Below are 19,125 nucleotides of genomic sequence, written 5' to 3' on the forward strand. Positions count from 1 at the left end.
TCAAAAATACAAGTCCCTCTCTCAGCTATATGAAGATACCAGTCCTCAAAGTATGGAAGAACATGAATGCCTTGCATGCGCTGAAGAACCTATGTCATACAACGAAGCGTCACAAGAAGAAGTCTGGAGATTGGCCATGGAGGAAGAGATGAAGGCCATTATCAAGAACTCTACTTGGAGCTTGGTGGAACCACCGGAAGGGTGTAGACCAATATGTCTAAAATGGATCTTCAAAATCAAGAAAGATGCAGTTGGGAATATTCTGAGACACAAAGCAGGACTGGTGGTAAAAGGCTATTCTCAAAAACAAGGAATAGACTATGGAGAGGTGTTTGCACCAGTGGTAAGATTTGAATCCATACGAGTTTTGATTGCTATAGTGCTAAAAGGGGTTGGATTTTGCACCATCTCGACGTCAAATCAGCCTTTCTAAATGGAGATGTGGAAGAAGATCTCTATGTGAAGCAACCAGAAGGCTTCGTGGTTCGAGGAAAAGAAAGTCATGTTCTCAAACTAAGAAAAGCCTTGTATGGCCCCAAACAGGCCCCTCGAGCATGGTACTTCAAGCTGCACAAATGTCTGATGTCTTTGGGGTTCATAAGAAGCAAGTATGAACAGGCCATTTATTACAAGATCACTGCAGAATCCCACCTGATAATTGGCGTCTATGTTGATGATCTTCTACTCACGGGAAATGAAGAAAGAGACATCAATAGTTTCAAAAGGCAGATGAAGGATCACGACATGAGAGACCTTGGCAGATTAAGTTGCGATCTGGGGATAAGAGTTAGTCAAGAAGAGGAGTGCATAACTCTGTCTCAAAAGACATACTCCGAGAATATCCTCAAACATGCCAAGATGATGGATTGCAATGCCATACATACTCCAACTGAAACAAGACTCAAGTTCAATAATCTAAGTGCATCCAGCATTGATCCAACAATCTTCCGAAGTATCATAGGAAGTCTGAGGTATGTTACACACACACGACCAGACTTGTCCTACGCTGTTGGATACTTGAGTCGATTTATGGACAAACATACGTCAGAGCACTTTTCAGCACTTAAGAGAGTCCTAAGGTACTTAAAGGGCACCCTTGAATATGGACTGGTGTATGCGAAGGGGGACAAAAAGGAAGGCTTAGTTGGATACAGTGACAGTGACTTTGCAGGTGACGAGCACGATCGGAAGAGCACTTCAGGAGAAGTTTTTTTCTACAATACTGCCTTGATCAGTTGGTCATCACATAAGCAGAAGACAGTCTCTCTCTCTTCATGTGAAGCAGAATATATGGCTGCTACTTCGGCTGCATGCCAAGGTGTGTGGTTAAGGAGAATTATTGGGGAACTATGTGGAGAAGAAATAGAAGCGGCAAAGCTCTACCTGGATAATAAATCGGCCATCATTCTAAGTAAAAACCCTGTGCAGCACAGCCGAACCAAGCATATTGATACAATATATCACTTTATCAGGGAATGTGTGGAGGAAAAAGGATTTCCGTGGACTATGTGAGAACGGAAGATCAACTTGCGGACATTCTTACAAAAGGGCTTGGGCGAGTAAATTTCTTGGACATGAGAAGGCGTCTTGGAGTTGTAAACGTTCATGATAGGAGTCTGAATCATGGGGGAAATTGAAGACAAAGATCCAGACTCCATCAGCAATCGGCGATGATCCAAGTTCCCAACGAGAAGTCCGTTGTAACACCCCGTGCTTAGTTCGTTATTTCTGTTTCAGGTTCGATCGCGACCGTCCATCGTCGTGAATTATAACGGCGATCTGAGCTCCACGTTGGATGCCAACTCATACCCCGGGAGGCCGCTGCAACAACCTTTGGGCACCACGTGGGACGCCAGCTCATGGTTCGGGAGACCGTTACGACTGCTCTTTCTTTTGAATTTTCTTCTTTGATACTTGCTCTATAAATAAGAGCCATGTGTTCGATGTAATGACATGCTGGACGTTTTCGTATATTCACGTTTCACCTTTGTTTTTCTTGATCATCCTGGGTGCGCTGCGATCAGAGTAAGGCACGAGGAATCCTTGAAGAGTCAACAGTTCTGTTACTACGTCCCAGAGGACTTAATTCGTCCCAGCTATCCCGACTCCCCAAAGCCCATTACTCCGCCATTGGGCTTGGTTAATTCCACTCTCGTTTTACGCCCTCTGTTTCAATTTATGTCTACGTAGATATCAATCACTCTGTCTGGATATCGATATCCACATCCCTTGATGAACTCTTCTCATAGGGTCGTAAGTTGAATGTGTTTCGACGTTCTCTATCCCGCATTCTTCATCGCACTCAAATCAGCGGTGTCGTCCAGCTGAACCACAGAGGCTTTGATATCATTTCCCGCGGATGTAGGCAATATCTAGAAAAGAACGACCCTGCCGCCGCCGAAATCGAAAGTCCGCCGGCCTGCAAATTGTGAAAAACTCTATGGAACAGCCTGGATACAATTCCTGCTACTCTAGCGTTTTGGATTGGCTTCCTGAGTAAGACAGATGTAGTGAAAATCTATTCCCGCTGCCTAACTATTGAGAGAGATCCACAACATAAGACACGATTATCCCTCTCGTTGACTAAGCCCGTGAATCCAGACCACTTACAAGACAACAGACCTCCTACTGTCCCTAATTATTAACTCAACTTCAAGGGAGGCAACCCCCGACTCTCAAGTCATTTGAAGCCTTGTCCAATGCGATATCGACACTCTAGGTACACTCGCTGAACACACAGTAGGTAGCGGCAGATGGACTGCAAAACCGGCGTCCACGAAGATGAGCTGAAATATAATCCAACTTCACAACTAGGCATGTTTTTATTGGGAACCGTAACCTGGCCATTGGCGACTGGCGAGTCAACACAAGAGACGCACTAACCCTCGGCGAAATTCATTCACTTTATGCGGCGGCAGTTCTAGAGGTCGGACCTTTTCTCCCGCCATCAGTCGAGCGCACAAATGACCACTAAAGATTACAAGATAATCAGGTTTACATTGACGTTATGGAAGTGTCAAGGGACAATTATTTCGTAGCTGCGCAGGTTTAGGCGTCGCGAGCCCAGACGACGTGATCGCTGGGCAGGAAATGGCACACGGGCACCGTGCCGGGGCTAACCTTGAGGAGCTGGAAGGCGATGTGTCTAGGGTTCCAGCTCGAGGTGTCCGTGTGGCAAACCACCACTGCCTCCACGTTCGTCCCGTCAGTCCCCGTCAGGGACACCACGTACGACTTGGTTGCCCGCGTGGCGTGGCAGTAGTACACGGCATACGGGTAGGGCTCTGCGTGACACGCCACGACCTTGTTCCCGCCTACCTTCTTCACGCCCGCGGGAGCTATGACGTAGGCCTGCTTGGGCGAGTCAGGCTTGCTGACCTCCGTGGAAAGAGCGAGAAGATCGCGAGAGCCGAGGCTGGCCGTGGAGAAGTCCACCATTGACTCCAGAGACGTGGCGCAGTACCTTCTCTCTCCTGCCACGGCGGGCTCCTCGCACCTGCGAAGCGTCTTGCTGATGATGGCAGCCTCCTTGGAGTCGGATCCCACGTTGAGGCTGCTCAGGACGTCGGGCAGCTTGGATGAGGAAAAGGGCAAGGAGTTGGCCATTGATCGGGAAAGAAAGGCGACGTCGGTCGTGGTTTTGGCGAAGTGAACGGTCATCCTGGAGCCCGGGACGAGGTCCTTCTCCAAGAAGAAGAGAGCTGAGCCGGCGTTGCCGTGGACCTGCGTATCGGTGGCCGCGTACTGGTAGAGGAATGGATTGACGTTGACTACGACACCAGGCCCAGGGGTTCCAACGGTCACCCCAACTCCAGGACCAACGGTCACCCCGACTGCTAGTCTGGATCCGATGTTAACCTGATCATCTGGGGAGGGGTTACAGATGAAACGAAAAACGTTAAGGCATCAGCAACCCGGAGGACAATGGCCCTTAGTTACTCGGTGTGGGTATGAGGGAGGAAAAACCTTCTGGAAGACGCCGGCTCAAAGCACTAGGGATGGGCGTGTTGGGCAGGACAGCGTGCCAATAGTTCTGAGGCGTCAAAACCGCAGCCGATGCTCCCACGACCGCCATCTGTCAAAGGGACGATTTAAATTAGAGACTTCAAATAGTTGAAATTTGAGGGGTCACCTCCAGTAGACTCGTCAGTTACCATGAGAATGGCGACGGTGCACATGGATCGCACCATGATCGAAAACGGGGTTGAGTTGGCCTGGAGCGGAATGTTGATCTCCAGACAGATGCCTTTGAGATCAAAGGTTTGGCAGGGTTTTATAGGAGCCCCGTGACAGATTGAGCAAATGAATTATTTTTTGATAGTGGGGTCGGCGTTGGCTCATTATTGCGCGGTTAACTGCACTATGACCCCTTTGCCGGCTTATTGACATGTCGCCGTTGTATTCCAACGAGTGTTCAGAGGACGCCTTTCCGTCCTTGTCGAAGTGAAGGGGGGGACTGTACATTTCTTTCGTGTTGTTCTTTCTAGAATCAAACTAGTGTTTATCTCCACCTACTCCCCTATCTAATCGTGTGCCTGCATGCGGCCGTCAGGGTAATATCGTCCTATGTGTTATTCTTCTGTAGGACTGGCTAACCGTCCAGCGTAAGCTTGCGGAAGCTTTGGTTAACGTTATTCGAATGACCCTCGTAGTTTGCTTCAAATGAAAAATCGGCACTCCTTTCAGAAAATGAATTTTTTTATAGACAAGACTTCTTACGGGAAGTTTGGTTCTCAAAGTCGTCTCCTTGACCGCTCTCGATCATTAAAATTGTTACATTCTCCGGCGTCTTAGCCTGATATTACATGTTAATGGTTTCCTCATCTTAATCCCAAACTTTTCTTTGTCGATACTGGACCCGAACTCAAGTTTCGGAAATTGTAGGCCCGTCTGTTCTCTGGATCGGATCTCTGGCGTACTTACTTCGATCGTAGGACTGCCACGGACCAGCTATGATGTCGTCCTGCATGGCTTTGGTGTTCAATTGTGCGAGCTTGAGACTTTGCGCTAGAGAGAGAAGTGGGGAAGAAGAAAAGAAGAGAGGAAGAGCGCACAAGAAGGAGAAACGGCCTACTGGATCCCAAACTTTTCTTTGTCGATACTGGACCCGAACTCAAGTTTCGGAAATTGTAGGCCCGTCTGTTCTCTGGATCGGATCTCTGGCGTGTCTTCCTGACCATATTTGGTTTAAATAGATCTGTTACACGGATGACGGATCGTCATCCGGCCGCGCAAAAACCTTCTTCCTTCTTCGTTCGGATGAGTGAACGAAGTACCTTTAGCCATCCGTCAATAGTCATCCGGATGAGTGAGCGAAACGGATGACGTTTCGGTAACGGAAATATTTCTTTCAATCGCTTCGTCTCCCCCTCTTTCTCGATCCTCCCTCTCTTTCTCTCGATTACTCTTATCTCCTTCTCCCTCTCTCTCTTAATCGCTTACTCTCCTCCCTCTCTCCTTCACTCTCTCTCTCTCTCTCAATCACTCCCTCTCCTTCACCCTCTCTCTCTCTCTCTCTCTCTCTCTCTCTCTCTCTCGCTGACTCCCTCTTTTTCTCCCTCTCTCTCTCGCTCTCTCCCTCTCCCTCTCTCTCTCTCGCTCTCTCCCTTTTCCTCTCTCTCTCTCTCTCGATGACTCCATCTCCTTCTCCCTCTCTCTCTCGATCACTCCCTTTTCCTCTCTCTCTCTCTCGATCACTCCCTTTTCCTCTCTCTCTCTCGATCGCTCCAGCTCCTACTCCCTCTCCTTCTCCCTCTCTCTCTCTCTATCGCTCTCTCTCCTCCCTCTCTCTCTCTCTCCTTGTCCCTCTCTCTCGATCACTCCCTTTTCCTCTCTCTCTCTCTCTCTCCTTCTCCCTCTCTCTCGATCACTTCCTTTTCCTCTCTCTCTCTCTCTCTCGTTCGCTCCATCTCCTTCTCCCTCTCTCTCTCGATCGCTCCCTCTCCTTCTCCCTCTCTCTCGATCACCCCCTTTTTTCCCCTCTCTCTCTCTCTCTCTCTCTCACGATGTCTCTCGATTTCTCTCTCCGCCCTCTCAGTGTACTTCGTCATCTATCGTCATGGCTCTTTCGAAATTCTGTTGCTTTCCGTCGATGGCGACGCCGAAGATGCAGACAAGATGTTGCCTAGCGCCGCGTGGGCGTCGTAATCCGATGTCAATCAATTTACATCACCAATTTATTGTGACCTTGACAAATAAAAAGAATTTGGGCTGCCCATCATCGGCCGGCAATGGACTTGCCAACAACCCGGCGGCAGAGCTCATCGACGAATTCAAGTGGAGCAGTCCATCAAATAAAAGTTGTAACTGTTAAACTGAGTCAAGTCTGTCTAGTGGAATGAGGTTGTCTCCACAGGGACTAGCCTCTAAAGATCGATATTATACTTCAGTTAGGATTAGGAAATTAAGATGATAAGGTGAAGAACAAGAAATATTAGTTACATAGCAACATTTCTTTATTTAAATTTATTTTTTGAATTCTGCCCTGAAAAATGCACAAGAACAAACTTGAGAGGGAATGAAACCCATTAAAAATAAATTTGTTACATATGTTGAAAGAAAACTGATATGCTTGTAAATTATCTAATAATTATATTTATAAAGTGTCTTTGGTATCCACTGGCCCAATTAATGCGTGGACTGACATGCCAAATCAAAATGCAGATAATATCAATGAAATGATTGGAAAATGCTTCTATAATATGTAGGTGTTATCCCTCATTTTGCATTCATCACAACAATGGATGGCTGGGGAAAAGGTCAATCATTTTGATTTGTTGCTTTTCAAATTTCTTTATATTATGTTATTGGAAATTTTCCAGTTTTTTACCTTATTGTAAATAACACCTTATTATTAAAAATTAGTTGCGCACAAGTACTTTAATACTTTTTAGATGATGGCACCATGTAGTGCCCTAATCACATATAGTATTTTGCGACATGTAAATTTTACGGTAGCATAAATACCTGTCGTCGAGAAATTGTTACAAATATTGTAATAACGTGCCAAATGCCAAACATATACATTAGAAGGAAGAATAATGTGCGCCAGTCTGAGAGAAGTCTGACCCATTTTATAGTGGGCCAAAGTAAGTGCGATATTAAAAGTGAAAGATGAATTGACCCATCACAGAAAATTATACAAGAAACAGTATATGTGACTCACAATTGCTTAGTTACACATTAACAGTTAATTAAAATATATTTTGAATTCGTATATCAGAGATCAAAAAAACCGATATCCGACGTCGATATCCAATTGCTTCATCCAACCTTTGAGATCAGGATGGATGCCAATGTCAGGATGGATACTGGTATCAGCTATGTTTACTGTAGCTACCAAGATTCGATAGCGCCATCCGGTTTTGGGATATCGGTATGGATGGATATCCGAAAGCCCATTTCTGAGATTCAGCTCACCATCCATCCTAATAGCGGCCCTGATATCGGAATTGGGATGGACAAACTGATGGAGCGCGCCAGCTTACTCCATCAGAGATGTCGTCAGAGCCATCATCATCGTCATCGACAGCCTCCCGGTTGGCATCCAACCCGACCAGCACGCCAAGGCGTAGGTGAAACACCCGGGTTTGAATACCCCGGATAAAGCACGTCCGTGTATTCGACCGTTTTGATTTTTGTTTGGCATGTGCTACTTATGTTCGGTGTTTTATCGCATTCATGTGTTTGTGTTCGTCATGTCCGTGTTTGTCGTGTCATGTCCATATCATTGTCACTTGTGTCATTTCGTGTTTTCGCGTTCGTGTTGTCGAACCGTGTCAAAATACTTTAATTTTTGTATTAAGGGGGGTCCTATGTATAAGACCTCCCCCCCCAGTAAGGTCACTAGAGCCCTTGCTAAGGGCTCTCCTGCCCTTACTAAGGGCCATCATGCCCATGCATAAGGGAGCATGAAGGACCCCTAGAATCAGACCTGGAATTCGCGTTCTCTGCAGCGATCAACGAGTTACGTACGTGCATGCAGCCGAGAGTTTGCTGGCACGCTTCGCGGTCTACAACTCAGTGTGGGCTCCTCCAAGCTCAGTCATACCACTGGTCGCCCAAGCCTCCAAAATGGTCGTGTGACTGGCCCTCACACCGTGCTGTTTGATCTGCCTACGACCTCAGTCGCACCTCTACATCATCCCACAATCGTGTCGGCTGCCACTCCAGATGACGCCGCCGGTGTTGTTTGAACAACCCTCGGCTGATTTTACAATCTGCGTTGCCTGTGACGGCAGCCACTGCCGCCTTGGTCCGCCGCCGCTATAGCTGCTCCACACGCGTGTCACCCCATGCTTTGCGCCCGCGACTGCACCTACGTAAGGATCCACCGTTGTCCAAGTCATCGTCGCCCCTACGCACGCACGCTGCTATTACCCACGCACGCGCTCTGCCCGTGTCACCTTGTGATGTCATATTTGGGTGTCGCCTCTACCGCGCCCTTGCCCAAGAGCTGCGACTTCACGCCAGGTTTGCTTCCTATTTACGCATCGATTCCATTGTGCCAACAGACCACCCTAGTCGTGCCGCCGAGCCACAGTCCCTGTCCCAGCTACCTCGCGCTCCTCCTTGTGGCTTCATCCTTGACTATCTCTGACTATTGCTCCAGCGCTACGCCACAGCCGCCTGTCGAGCTACACCATGCTCATCCCCGACACCTCTCCACTATGCTGGTCTGTACCAGCTCGCGTTGACAAAGACACCGATATGAGCGATACCGCCGATGAGGTACATTGTACCCCTTGCTCGTTTGTTATATTACATCTTTCAGTGTATTTTTGGCTGTACTCCATCGCGCTTGGGTTAGTTTAGGTAAGAGATTTTATTGAGAAAATTATGTCACAAATGAATTCTTCGATATGGGTCGAGCACGTCTGTTACATGCGAGCGTAAATGAAAGTATTCCGTCCCATGTAGTAGTCATTGTGGTCACTTTGACGAGGGTCAGAAAGTCGCCCGTCACCATCACTGGTCGTCCGCCCTGGACATTGGAGCTCGGCAAATCCCCACGAGTCGGGCCTGCACATACATCCACCTAGGATTCATCACATCAGGTAGTTACATTCCCCTTAGGGAGTTACTTGTCAGACGACATCATTGATGACGTCCGACTTCATATTGGTATCCAAGCATCGTCTCGATATCCGACCTGATGACGTCCCTGACGACGTCTGGCATCACAAACACTATTCCTAAGTTTGATTTGATGTTTATTTTCCAGCTTCTGGACCCCAGGTCCCAAATTATATAATCGGCGGGCATTAGGACAAATGTGATGCACTCAGGCCACCAATGCTTGGGAACAAATCTTATGGAGTGCAAAAAATGGGAGGAAAAGCATCAATATATTTGTCTCTAATGTTTAGAGACCTTGGATCTGATTTCAGGGATTAGAAGCTGGGTTGCCGAATCATGGCTCTCACAGCATCAAGAAGTACATTCAAGAAGAATTAATGAAGGAGAAGGGGGATATAAGAAACAAGTCAAAGAGAAAAAGCAAGAAAAGATTATAACGACTACTGCATTCAAAAAATCATCATCATACTTGTTGGTTTCTATTTATGATAAAATAAACTTAGTGATAGCATACCTCTCTAGCTTTTATCTTATGCTTGTATATTTGATCATGTATAGTTTTAATCTAGGCAGTCTATCTTCATATTTTCTATATTTAATTATGGTCAAGTATATTTCTTCCTAACTATGCATGAACCTATAATGGATCCTTACTACTAATCCTCAAAACTATTATAATGGAACCTATAATGGATCCTTACTACTAATCCTCAAAACTATTATAATGGAACCTATAATGTTTACTTTCTCATAGTCTAAGATCAAGATAATTATTATTCATCGAGGGCAATCCTCATGCAGCAACTTAGAAGGGTATAATTCTTGTATAATCGGCCATCTCATCCAGATGATGACACCATTAGATGTCTGTGGAAAATATTATTAATTTCCATTTCCACATTCTTATATTTTCTCGATCCTTCAAATATTTATTTAATTGCTTCAGAGTTCAGATGACGTGGGAAAAATAATATAACCCTTCATTGATTTATGTGAAGTATCAAATGCCTTTAATGATAATTCTATTTAAAACTGAAGAGCTCTCAGTCAATCTCTCGTACGCATTTTTGGTTTTTTCTTGTGCTGTGTGTAGGGTTGGACATTTAGGACTGAGGACCGCTTTGACCGCACCAAATCGGGACTGTAGGCACTCCATTTGAGGATGGACTGGTTTGTCAAATAGCTTTAGGTCCAAGGGTCAAACCGGGCCGGAACCAGAACTATATTATTTGATATTTATTTAATATTTTTTATAAATTCTAAAATATCAAATCCAGCTGGACGGATAGGTTTCTACTGAGCTCAGCATAGTTGCCATATGTTTAACCATTTGTGGGCAACCCCTTGATGTAAAGAATACCTAACATTACCATGAATATAATTTTTTTACTTTGACTTTGACATTGACTAGTAAACCTGACCAGACAAGGACAAATCCCAACCCGAGACCGAACAAGAACCAACAGAAACCAGACCGAAGATTAGGTAAGATTTAGATCTATGCTAAAAACCCAGACTGGACTGGGACCGTCAAACCCTAGCTGTGTGATGGTTATGCATGGTTTCTGCATCGGCAACTATAACTTTTTTCCGTATAAATGACAACCGTCACCGCTTGTACAATCAAGTCCTTTACAAATATGGTGGAGTTTGTGGTGTTTCTGCCTCTATCTCTTTTCTATTGATAGAGGTCAGCACATATTCTACCAAATATCAGCTGGGAACACCGTCGGGAAAGGCTACTTTCTATGCTCGTGATATAGAAGGATTCATGATCACAACTTGCTCAGGTAACCGTTGCATATGCCAAAATCACTGCTGCTCTGGTCGATGCAGGACTCTACTAGAATTCGTTGCCGCTTATCTGCAGCCGGATGCTATATACATCAATAGTTGCCAATCAAGGCCAGCGCAGATTGTTTTATTTTGTCGCGGTCATGATGAATTGATGAATTGAATTGCTTTTTAATGGATTACTACCCCACGCGGAGTAGCGCGACATCTCGACTGCATCTTCTTTGTCACCATCATCTGAAGAAGCCACGACGGCCGAATGTGGCTACGACATTAACGCATGGCAACTGGCAGCCGCAAACTTTAAGAATGCCGCCGTCTTCTCTTGGATGTCTAGAGTAGCATCTGTATCCCACATGTAGAGAGCTGTATCCCATAAAAATACATTTCTCTTACCTGGAGTCAAGCTTAGTTGCAGAATATGGTCGTAGGTAAGGATAACAGAGACATCCAAAAGTCCTTAGAAAATTGTAATCTGGTGGATTTTTATACAGAATTTCATAGGGAGAGTTATTTTTAAGATTTGGTGTTATTAATCGATTTATGAGGAATGCAGAGGTAGATACGGCTTCATCCCAAAATTTCGAAGGTAGATGAGCATTTTTTAACAAAAATAAAGCTGTCTCTACTAGATGCCTATGTTTTCTCTCAGCAGTCCCATTCTGTTCTGGTGTATGGGGACATGAAACTCTGTGGATAATCCCTTTAGTTTTGAGGTATGAGTGGCGAGACTGGTATTTCCCCCCCCCCCCCAATCTGATTGGAAATAGCGAATTCTAGAGTTAAATTGGTTTTCAACTCTAGTTTGAAAATCAATAAAAGTTTGGAGAAGATCACTTTTTCTTTTTAGAGGATATAACCAGGTATACTTACTACAATCGTCTATCAAGACTACGTAGTAAGAATATCCAGAGTTAGAAATTATTGGAGCAGGCCCCCATAGGTCTGAATGGATAATTTCCAAGGGAACTAGAGAGGAATTATGGGATGTAGAGAAGGGTAGTTTATGAGATTTTGAGACATTGCAGGAATCACACACAAAGTTTTTATTTGAGTAAAAAATGGGTAAACCATATCTTTGGACAATAGATTGTACTATTCGTAGTTGAGGATGCCCAAGCCTACTGTGCCATGTTTCTGTGGATGCTCTTTCTCCAACCATTGCAGTTTTGTTCCAGGATGGAGGGTTGAGGAAGTAGAGGCCATCCTTAACTGTTCCCTTGAGAAGGATCTGGTGTGTGTCCTTGTCCTCCACAAGACAAAAAGAATTATGAAACTCAACATATACATTATTATCCACAGTTAATTTTTGTATGGATAACAAGTTTTTTGTGATTTCAAGAACATGCAAAATATCTCATAAGTAAAGTGTACGATTAGAAGTCGAAATTTTAGAAGAACCAATTGACAGGTTAGAAGAACCAAATTTTAGACACATTATTATCCATAGTTAATTTTTGTATGGATAACAAGTTTTTTGTGATTTCAAGAACATGCAAAATATCTCGTAAGTAAAGTGTACGATTAGAAGTCGAAATTTTAGAAGAACCAATTGAGAGGATTTTCAAACCTGTCCCATTACCAATTTGAAGTGTGTCATTGCCTTGATAATTCTGCCTTGATGATATGTTGTCTTGACTGGAAGAGATGTGATGAGTTGCTCCACTATCAGGATACCAGCCTTGTTGGGAAGAGTTGTTGGAAGTTGATGCCATATGGGCTTCTTTTTGGCTATTCATGGCTTTCCAATTCTGAAAACTGCCCTGGAGTTCTGGGCATTCTTTGGCCCTGTGCCCATATTGAGAGCATAGCTGACAGCGTGGTTGATATTTTTGATTCTTGCCCCTTCCCTGGCCTCGGTTCTGAAAATTTCCCCGATTTTGATGGTAATCCTTCTTTTGCCAAGAGTTTGATCCTTGTGTTTTCTGAGCGTTGTTTGCAATGGGAGGGAATTTCCCATTGTCGTCTTCTTGTGAGAATGCTATGTATGCATCATGTGCCTTGAGATTCTTGATAATCTCGTCGAGGTTCAGGTGCCCCAAATTAGCGTTGGTGCTCACCACAAACAGAGCATATGCAGCCCCTAATCCCCTCAGGAATGTGCTGGCTATGGTAGAAGAGTATGGTGGTTGTCCAGCTGCTTCCAGACCTTCTATTACGGATCTGAAATGTTTTATATATTCGTCAGTGGACATCGTACCTTTTTTCATATTATGAAATTGCCTTTGGAGCTCCATTATTCGAATCTGATCCCATCCATCAAATACAGCCTCAAGCTTTTCGCAGGCCTCTTTTGTTGATCTTGGTTTGCTGATGTAGGGAGCAACACTTTCAGAAATCGTTTGATGCAGAAACCCCAGGACTTGCTGATCGGTACACCACCATTATTTGAAATTCGAATTCTCAACGGTATTCCCTTGTTCATCTGTAATGGATGCAGGAGGAGGAATATCTTCGATGAATCGAATTAAATCGTTCCCGTGAAGAAGACGAAGCATTGCGCTTTTCCAGATGCTAAAATTGCTCTCGTTGAGCTTGTTGAGCACCATTGCTCCTGTCGGAATGACGTTTGGGATGTGTCCCATGCCGGAGAAGGAAGAACTTATTTCCCTTGAGGAGGAGACGGCAGTAGAAGAGCGTTCTCCCATTCCGTCGGTAATCAGCCGTGGCTCTGATACCATGTGCGAGCTTGAGACTTTGCACTAGAGAGAGAAGTGGGGAAGAAGAAAAGAAGAGAGGAAGAGCGCACAAGAAGGAGAAACGGCCTTAGCCGTAAATCTTTTATTAATCCTCACGCCGTTCTCCAACATTATGTCTTTATTTATAAGAGTATCAATGGTTGTTATATAGTTAGTTACTACGTTTTAATCATAGCCGTTATAACGAAGTATAACGGCTATATTAAAACAAATCATAGCCGTTGGATCTGTTCTCCTATCTATGTTTAATCCTATTTCTATATTTAATCCTGACCGTTCTACGTTTGAACCTACATTTGATCCTAGCCGCTGATTTCCATAACGGATATAGGGGTGTGTGGCTTGTTTTTACTACTCTACTCTTTTAAATTAAGTCATATTCGTTCATACATGTGTCTTCGGCACCACGTAATCTGTTGAGCTGGCTCTGTTGTTTTTTGGAGTTTTTAACTCCTTTATCATCAATGACTTGCTGAATCGGAGTGAAGGGACAACGAGACAAAGAAGTGTTTGAGTATAAGTAATAACGTTCGGGAATGTGTTAGATACCATCAATAGAATTAATTTGCTTATCTTATGCTGAATTTGACTTATAATATGTAATCAAGTTTGGAATCTGATGCAGAATCTAATGTTTGGAATTTAGCGAGTTTGTTTAGGGAGAACCAAGGGATATGGAATTCCGTTATTAAACATTTTCTTAAATTATTTTGCATATTTAATATAATTGAGGGCCGATTGAAAGATATTTTTAGCTTTCATTGCCATCCATTATTCTATGTGGCACATCAAACTCCGATCATGTATCTGAGTGAAAAGATTGAGACATCCAAGAGAAGACGGCGGCATTCTTAAAGTTTGCGGCTGCCAGTTGCCATGCGTTAATGTCGTAGCCACATTCGGCCGTCGTGGCTTCTTCAGATGATGGTGACAAAGAAGATGCAGTCGAGATGTCGCGCTACTCCGCGTGGGGTAGTAATCCATTAAAAAGCAATTCAATTCATCAATTCATCATGACCGCGACAAAATAAAACAATCTGCGCTGGCCTTGATTGGCAACTATTGATGTATATAGCATCCGGCTGCAGATAAGCGGCAACGAATTCTAGTAGAGTCCTGCATCGACCAGAGCAGCAGTGATTTTGGCATATGCAACGGTTACCTGAGCAAGTTGTGATCATGAATCCTTCTATATCACGAGCATAGAAAGTAGCCTTTCCCGACGGTGTTCCCAGCTGATATTTGGTAGAATATGTGCTGACCTCTATCAATAGAAAAGAGATAGAGGCAGAAACACCACAAACTCCACCATATTTGTAAAGGACTTGATTGTACAAGCGGTGACGGTTGTCATTTATACGGAAAAAAGTTATAGTTGCCGATGCAGAAACCATGCATAACCATCACACAGCTAGGGTTTGACGGTCCCAGTCCAGTCTGGGTTTTTAGCATAGATCTAAATCTTACCTAATCTTCGGTCTGGTTTCTGTTGGTTCTTGTTCGGTCTCGGGTTGGGATTTGTCCTTGTCTGGTCAGGTTTACTAGTCAATGTCAAAGTCAAAGTAAAAAAATTATATTCATGGTAATGTTAGGTATTCTTTACATCAAGGGGTTGCCCACAAATGGTTAAACATATGGCAACTATGCTGAGCTCAGTAGAAACCTATCCGTCCAGCTGGATTTGATATTTTAGAATTTATAAAAAATATTAAATAAATATCAAATAATATAGTTCTGGTTCCGGCCCGGTTTGACCCTTGGACCTAAAGCTATTTGACAAACCAGTCCATCCTCAAATGGAGTGCCTACAGTCCCGATTTGGTGCGGTCAAAGCGGTCCTCAGTCCTAAATGTCCAACCCTACACACAGCACAAGAAAAAACCAAAAATGCGTCATTTGAGAGATTGACTGAGAGCTCTTCAGTTTTAAATAGAATTATCATTAAAGGCATTTGATACTTCACATAAATCAATGAAGGGTTATATTATTTTTCCCACGTCATCTGAACTCTGAAGCAATTAAATAAATATTTGAAGGATCGAGAAAATATAAGAATGTGGAAATGGAAATTAATAATATTTTCCACAGACATCTAATGGTGTCATCATCTGGATGAGATGGCCGATTATACAAGAATTATACCCTTCTAAGTTGCTGCATGAGGATTGCCCTCGATGAATAATAATTATCTTGATCTTAGACTATGAGAAAGTAAACATTATAGGTTCCATTATAATAGTTTTGAGGATTAGTAGTAAGGATCCATTATAGGTTCCATTATAATAGTTTTGAGGATTAGTAGTAAGGATCCATTATAGGTTCCATTATAATAGTTTTGAGGATTAGTAGTAAGGATCCATTATAGGTTCATGCATAGTTAGGAAGAAATATACTTGACCATAATTAAATATAGAAAATATGAAGATAGACTGCCTAGATTAAAACTATACATGATCAAATATACAAGCATAAGATAAAAGCTAGAGAGGTATGCTATCACTAAGTTTATTTTATCATAAATAGAAACCAACAAGTATGATGATGATTTTTTGAATGCAGTAGTCGTTATAATCTTTTCTTGCTTTTTCTCTTTGACTTGTTTCTTATATCCCCCTTCTCCTTCATTAATTCTTCTTGAATGTACTTCTTGATGCTGTGAGAGCCATGATTCGGCAACCCAGCTTCTAATCCCTGAAATCAGATCCAAGGTCTCTAAACATTAGAGACAAATATATTGATGCTTTTCCTCCCATTTTTTGCACTCCATAAGATTTGTTCCCAAGCATTGGTGGCCTGAGTGCATCACATTTGTCCTAATGCCCGCCGATTATATAATTTGGGACCTGGGGTCCAGAAGCTGGAAAATAAACATCAAATCAAACTTAGGAATAGTGTTTGTGATGCCAGACGCCAGGCGTCGTTAGGGACGTCATCAGGTCGGATATCGAGACGATGCTTGGATACCAATATGAAGTCGGACGTCATCAATGATGTCGTCTGACAAGTAACTCCCTAAGGGGAATGTAACTACCTGATGTGATGAATCCTAGGTGGATGTATGTGCAGGCCCGACTCGGGGATTTGCCGAGCTCCAATGTCCAGGCGGACGACCAGTGATGGTGACGGGCGACTTTCTGACCCTCGTCAAAGTGACCACAATGACTACTACATGGGACGGAATACTTTCATTTACGCTCGCATGTAACAGACGTGCTCGACCCATATCGAAGAATTCATTTGTGACATAATTTTCTCAATAAAATCTCTTACCTAAACTAACCCAAGCGCGATGGAGTACAGCCAAAAATACACTGAAAGATGTAATATAACAAACGAGCAAGGGGTACAATGTACCTCATCGGCGGTATCGCTCATATCGGTGTCTTTGTCAACGCGAGCTGGTACAGACCAGCATAGTGGAGAGGTGTCGGGGATGAGCATGGTGTAGCTCGACAGGCGGCTGTGGCGTAGCGCTGGAGCAATAGTCAGAGATAGTCAAGGATGAAGCCACAAGGAGGAGCGGCGTAGGTAGCTGGGACAGGGGACTGTGGCTCGGCGGGCACGACTAGGGTGGTCTGTTGGCACAATGGAATCGATGCGTAAATAGGAAGCAAACCTGGCGTGAAGTCGCAGCTCTTGGGCAAGGGCGCGGTAGAGGCGACACCCAAATATGACATCACAAGGTGACACGGGCAGAGCGCGTGCGTGGGTAATAGCAGCGTGCGTGCGTAGGGGCGACGATGACTTGGGCAACGGTGGATCCTTACGTAGGTGCAGTCGCGGGCGCAAAGCATGGGGTGACACGCGTGTGGAGCAGCTATAGCGGCGGCGGACCAAGGCGGCAGTGGCTGCCGTCACAGGCAACGCAGATTGTAAAATCAGCCGAGGGTTGTTCAAACAACACCGGCGGCGTCATCTGGAGTGGCAGCCGACACGATTGTGGGATGATGTAGAGGTGCGACTGAGGTCGTAGGCAGATCAAACAGCACGGTGTGAGGGCCAGTCACACGACCATTTTGGAGGCTTGGGCGACCAGTGGTATGACTGAGCTTGGAGGAGCCCACACTGAGTTGTAGACCGCGAAGCGTGCCAGCAAACTCTCGGCTGCATGCACGTACGTAACTCGTTGATCGCTGCAGAGAACGCGAATTCCAGGTCTGATTCTAGGGGTCCTTCATGCTCCCTTATGCATGGGCATGATGGCCCTTAGTAAGGGCAGGAGAGCCCTTAGCAAGGGCTCTAGTGACCTTACTGGGGGGGGAGGTCTTATACATAGGACCCCCCTTAATACAAAAATTAAAGTATTTTGACACGGTTCGACAACACGAACGCGAAAACACGAAATGACACAAGTGACAATGATATGGACATGACACGACAAACACGGACATGACGAACACAAACACATGAATGCGATAAAACACCGAACATAAGTAGCACATGCCAAACAAAAATCAAAACGGTCGAATACACGGACGTGCTTTATCCGGGGTATTCAAACCGGGTGTTTCACCTACGCCTTGGCGTGCTGGTCGGGTTGGATGCCAACCGAGGCTGTCGATGACGATGATGATGGCTCTGACGACATCTCTGATGGAGTAAGCTGGCGCTCCATCAGTTTGTCCATCCCAATTCCGATATCAGGGCCGCTATTAGGATGGATGGTGAGCTGAATCTCAGAAATGGGCTTTCGGATATCCATCCATACCGATATCCCAAAACCGGATGGCGCTATCGAATCTTGGTAGCTACAGTAAACATAGCTGATACCAGTATCCATCCTGACATTGGCATCCATCCTGATCTCAAAGGTTGGATGAAGCAATTCGATATCGACGTCGGATATCGGTTTTTTTGATCTCTGATATACGAATTCAAAATATATTTTAATTAACTGTTAATGTGTAACTAAGCAATTGTGAGTCACATATACTGTTTCTTGTATAATTTTCTGTGATGGGTCAATTCATCTTTCACTTTTAATATCGCACTTACTTTGGCCCACTATAAAATGGGTCAGACTTCTCTCAGACTGGCGCACATTATTCTTCCTTCTAATGTATATGTTTGGCATTTGGCACGTTATTACAATATTTGTAACAATTTCTCGACGACAGGTATTTATGCTACCGTAAAATTTACATGTCGCAAAATACTATATGTGATTAGGGCACTACATGGTGCCATCATCTAAAAAGTATTAAAGTACTTGTGCGCAACTAATTTTTAATGATAAGGTGTTATTTACAATAAGGTAAAAAACTGGAAAATTTCCAATAACATAATATAAAGAAATTTGAAAAGCAACAAATCAAAATGATTGACCTTTTCCCAGCCATCCATTGTTGTGATGAATGCAAAATGAGGATAACACCTACATATTATAGAAGCATTTTCCAATCATTTCATTGATATTATCTGCATTTTGATTTGGCATGTCAGTCCACGCATTAATTGGGCCAGTGGATACCAAAGACACTTTATAAATATAATTATTAGATAATTTACAAGCATATCAGTTTTCTTTCAACATATGTAACAAATTTATTTTTAA

The 19,125-nt window shown here is 44.0% G+C and overlaps 1 protein-coding gene across 1 annotated transcript; it reads right to left on the reverse strand.

Annotated features, from left to right (window-relative positions):
• Nucleotides 1-2,954: 2,954 nt before the first annotated feature.
• LOC144703512 (BURP domain-containing protein 3-like) lies at nt 2,955-4,267 on the reverse strand. The gene is made up of 3 exons (XM_078575685.1): nt 4,155-4,267; nt 3,967-4,075; nt 2,955-3,866 (listed from the first exon to the last, which is right to left on the reverse strand). Exons 1-3 carry the CDS (start codon nt 4,188-4,190, stop codon nt 3,049-3,051), a joined length of 963 nt encoding a protein of 320 aa, XP_078431811.1. The 5' UTR covers nt 4,191-4,267; the 3' UTR covers nt 2,955-3,048.
• Between the last annotated feature and the right edge of the window lie 14,858 nt (nt 4,268-19,125).

The sequence above is a fragment of the Wolffia australiana genome, chromosome 5 (genome assembly GCF_029677425.1).
Source record: "Wolffia australiana isolate 7733 chromosome 5, ASM2967742v1".
Taxonomy (NCBI): domain Eukaryota; kingdom Viridiplantae; phylum Streptophyta; class Magnoliopsida; order Alismatales; family Araceae; genus Wolffia; species Wolffia australiana.

What these genes read in the sequence shown, in the direction of transcription:
- LOC144703512 (XM_078575685.1), bottom strand. Translation starts at nt 4,190, where the DNA reads ATGGTGCGATCCATGTGCACCGTCGCCATTCTCATG. An exon ending in GCACCGTCGCCATTCTCATG is followed by an intron (nt 4,076 to 4,154) that starts GTAACTGACGAG and finishes TCCCTTTGACAG; the next exon opens with ATGGCGGTCGTGGGAGCATC. An exon ending in GAGCCGGCGTCTTCCAGAAG is followed by an intron (nt 3,867 to 3,966) that starts GTTTTTCCTCCC and finishes ACCCCTCCCCAG; the next exon opens with ATGATCAGGTTAACATCGGA.